General features: G+C 54.2%; 1 protein-coding gene across 1 annotated transcript; it reads left to right on the top strand.

The window, feature by feature from the left end:
- The first annotated feature begins 1,619 nt into the window (after nucleotides 1–1,619).
- Nucleotides 1,620–2,414, top strand: LOC109771119 (uncharacterized). The gene has a single exon (XM_020329823.1). It carries the CDS (start codon nucleotides 1,620–1,622, stop codon nucleotides 2,412–2,414), a length of 795 nt encoding a protein of 264 aa, XP_020185412.1.
- Nucleotides 2,415–3,612: the final 1,198 nt, after the last annotated feature.

Genomic DNA, 3,612 nt, shown 5'->3' with positions numbered 1-3,612 from the left:
CCCCCATGTATGTGGGTTGTTCCATTGGTTCACTGGAAGGCCCCTGGTACCATGGAGGGGGAGGCCCTCCCTGGAAGCCAAAACCAAAAGGGAATTGCGGAGGGGGAGGACCAAAATGTGGATCGAATTGTGTTGCCCACTGGTTTTGGTTACCTGTGTCTGAGCTGTTGATCTGCGATCTGTCACCTGCTCTCTTGCCTCTCTCCTGGCCTCTTCCTCTACCTCGATCCGCCATGGCCTTGAGCTTGGTGAGGTCTGGAGGTGTTCCAGACCATCGGCTTTGCGAGATGGAGATGGAAATCGCCTTGCTGTAAACAGGATCTCTAGCAGTCTGGTTCTGGGCCAGAAAGCAATCTTCCATGGTGAAGTTGCGGCTGGGGATGAGGTCTCTCCTCACCCAAACCAGCACCGATTGGTGATTTATAGGCCCGCCGCTAGGGTTTGCATCTTCTACTTTGATCCAGAGCTGACCAAACATCTCAATCAGGCCCTCTTCTTCGCTTTTGCTTGAGCTACTTTCCACCTCATCTGCTTTTGATTTTCCTCGCCGCGCTTTGTTTGCTCTGTTTTTCCTCTCACTGCCAGGTAGGTCCTGTCGCCTGAATCCATCTCCGGCGAAGCAGGGGATCTCACCAACGACGGTGACCGGCTCCGACGAGCCCGCGCCCCGGTGGTGTTCGCCGGCGGCTCTACCCCCCTTCTCTCCCCCCACCACGCTGAGCGTGAGGCGGGGATTGGAACGCAGCTCTGCAGAGGGGGGAGTCCAGCCCCAAATCTGTGGCGCGGTCTCCCCGGCGGCTCACCTCGCACGTCGAATTGACGACGCGCACGACCCAGCTCATCGGGGTGGTGGCTGGAGGGACCAGAAGGCCCTCCACTTCACCCGCTGCGCCGGAATCGCTGAACCCATCTCCGCACGAGCCCATCTGATGATTTCCTCTGGCGAAGCTGAATCTCCTGGCAGCATCCTGGCCATCTCCTCCGGTGTGGCCTCGACGCAGATCTGCGTGATGAGCTTCTGGATCGAATCCCCTCTCCTGGGGAGCCATGAGCGCCCGCGCCATGAGCGCCCGCACCATTCCTTCCGCCATTATTTCTTCCTCGAGATCTCGGAGCGTCCTCTCGCGCGCCATCAGGTAGAGGGGCTGAGGGGGAGCACTTCGCGCGAGGTAGCGGCGGGAAGGTCGACGGCGGTGGGCGGTGTGGTGGCTGGTGGTGGAAGTGGCGGTGGTACGCGGAGGGGATATCGCAAGACGCAGGAGGCATATCTGGCTTTCAAGCCAACAAACTTCGGTCTCGTCGTCGACGAACAGATCATCAGGCGGAGGAAAAAGTCGAGTTATCCCACACACTGCATATACATGTATAGATGTACTCGTTTCAATGTGTTTGAGACTTCGAGTAGTACTGTAGTAAATTTGAGTTAGTTGTGTACAACCACCTGGTTACGAGCTTAGCTATGTTATCTCCCCTATGCCCGGCGGCTAGGGTTTCTCTCCTCTTAGGCGATCTCGCTCGTCTCTAAGTCCTGCCCGTAAGCTTCCCTACCGATCGCTCCTGGAACTTTCCGCCCTCGCCTTCCTTGTCCCCGCTGCTTCTGCAACGCGACTGGACCAGCGATGGCGTCTCTCTCCGACGCCCACTCTGCCACGGGTGGTGGCGGCACCGCTGCGACGGCACGATCGGATCTAGGTGATTTTCTCGAACAGTTGGATCTGAACGACGACGACTTTGCTGATGTGGAAATCGATGAGGATGACCCTGAGATCCAAGAAAGCGTCCGCTGGCTTGCCCTTGCTAGGGTTCAGACTAGCAGAAGCTTCAGTCCATCTGCCTTCTACAAGGACATGAGGGCGGCATGGAACCCCGCTCAGGAAGTAAGATTTCGGCTAGTTGGTCCTAATCGTTTTGTCATCCAAGCATCTTGTTTGGGGGATTGGGAACGCATTATGAAGCAAGGTCCTTGGCTTTTCCGCAATATGGCTGTGCTTTTATGCCCTTATGACGGATTCAACAAAGCGGAGGAGGTGGAATTCTTCCATATCCCAATTTGGTTGCAGATTCACAAGCTACCAGACCCTTATTGCAAGCAGAATATCATGGAGAAGTTGTTGAAAGATGCAGGAGAAATCTTGGAGATGCGTTTGAACGGAAACATCCGTGGTGATTATGTTAGGGTTCGGGTGAGACATGATATCCGAAAGCCTCTTACAAAGTACGTCAATATTGTGCGGGCCAAGGAACGCCAAGTATACCTGGTTCGGTATGAAAAACTGGCTAGGTTTTGTAAGTTCTGTGGCCTTATTGGTCATGATCACAAAGAGTGCGGCCTGGGCATCCATGATGAGAAGGATCTCAAGTTTGGGGACTTGATTTATGCAGATGCTCCCAATAAACCTCGTCCTGAAGAATGACCTACCAAGGCGGCTGGCTATGAGTTCAAGCAGTCAGTTGACAGGGAGACAGGCAGATCAGAACCGAAATATGCTCCACATGACCCCGATGTCACGGATACAGCTACGAGCCCAGTCAAGAAATCTAGTGACAAAGTGGATGGTGCTCTTGTTCCAAAAAGGAGACTGAACTTGGATGTGGCCGGGGCTACACCGGGAGTTGCCCATGGCGCCCCTAAGGTGCTGCTGGCTTTAACTGATGGTAATGATAATGATCCGGTGGTTGATGCCTAGCCCACCAACAGCAGCTCAAGCAGCAAGAGGTTGAAGGTTACCATGGATAGCGACAACAATGAGAGATCGGCGGCCTCCCTCGAGGAGGACCGCCGGACGCAATGAATATCCTATCATGGAACTGCCGGGGGGGACCGCCGGACAGTTCGTGAGGTTTTGGCCCTCTCAAAAGCCAACAACCCCAAGCTAGTCTTTCTTTGTGAGACTAGGCAACATGCAACTAAAGTGGAGAAATTGAAGTGGAGATTAGGCCTAAAAGGCTTTCATGGTGTCAGTAGTGATGGACGCAGTGGCGGCCTCGCTCTGTTTTGGGAGGAGACGCTTTCAGTTACAGTGCTCGAATCGTGTAATAGATTCATTGATGTTCGTGTTCTTGATGCGGGTTCTGGTACCACTTGGAGAGGAACCTTTGTTTACGGCGAACCGCGTGTGGAAAATCGACAACGCATGTGGGATCACCTATGTCGTCTAAGGGCTATCTCACATGAACCTTGGATGGTGTGTGGCGATTTCAACGAAGCATTATGGCAGCACGAGCACCTTTCAAGGACGACTAGATCGGAGTCTCAAATGGAAGTGTTCAGAGATTGCTTGGTAACGTGTGAGCTACAGGACCTAGGGTTTTCGGGCCTTCCGTATGCATACAATAATGGCCAAGATGGGAATCGCAATGTTCAGGTGCGACTGGACAGGGCGTGTGCGGACGAGGCGCTGCGAGATCTCTTCCCTGCGGCTCGAGTTGTGCACTTGGCCACCTCTTGCTCGGATCACAGCCCACTCTTGGTTAACCTAGAGGGGGTGCAAGAGCTGAGACGTAGGCCGCCCACGTCACGGTATGAGATCATGTGGGAGCGAGATGTTAGACTCCCCTCGATCATCTCTGAGGCCTTGGCGAAGCATCGCCCAGTTGGTAATCTGGGCTCAG

Source organism: Aegilops tauschii, chromosome 2 (genome assembly GCF_002575655.3).
Source record: "Aegilops tauschii subsp. strangulata cultivar AL8/78 chromosome 2, Aet v6.0, whole genome shotgun sequence".
NCBI classification, from domain to species: Eukaryota; Viridiplantae; Streptophyta; class Magnoliopsida; order Poales; family Poaceae; genus Aegilops; species Aegilops tauschii.
The sequence above is the reverse complement of the archived record's forward strand: the minus strand, read 5'-3'. Positions and strand labels throughout refer to the sequence as shown.

Excerpts from the sequence above, each read along its gene's own strand:
- LOC109771119 (XM_020329823.1), top strand. The coding sequence starts at position 1,620 with ATGGCGTCTCTCTCCGACGCCCACTCTGCCACGGGTGGTGGCGGCACC.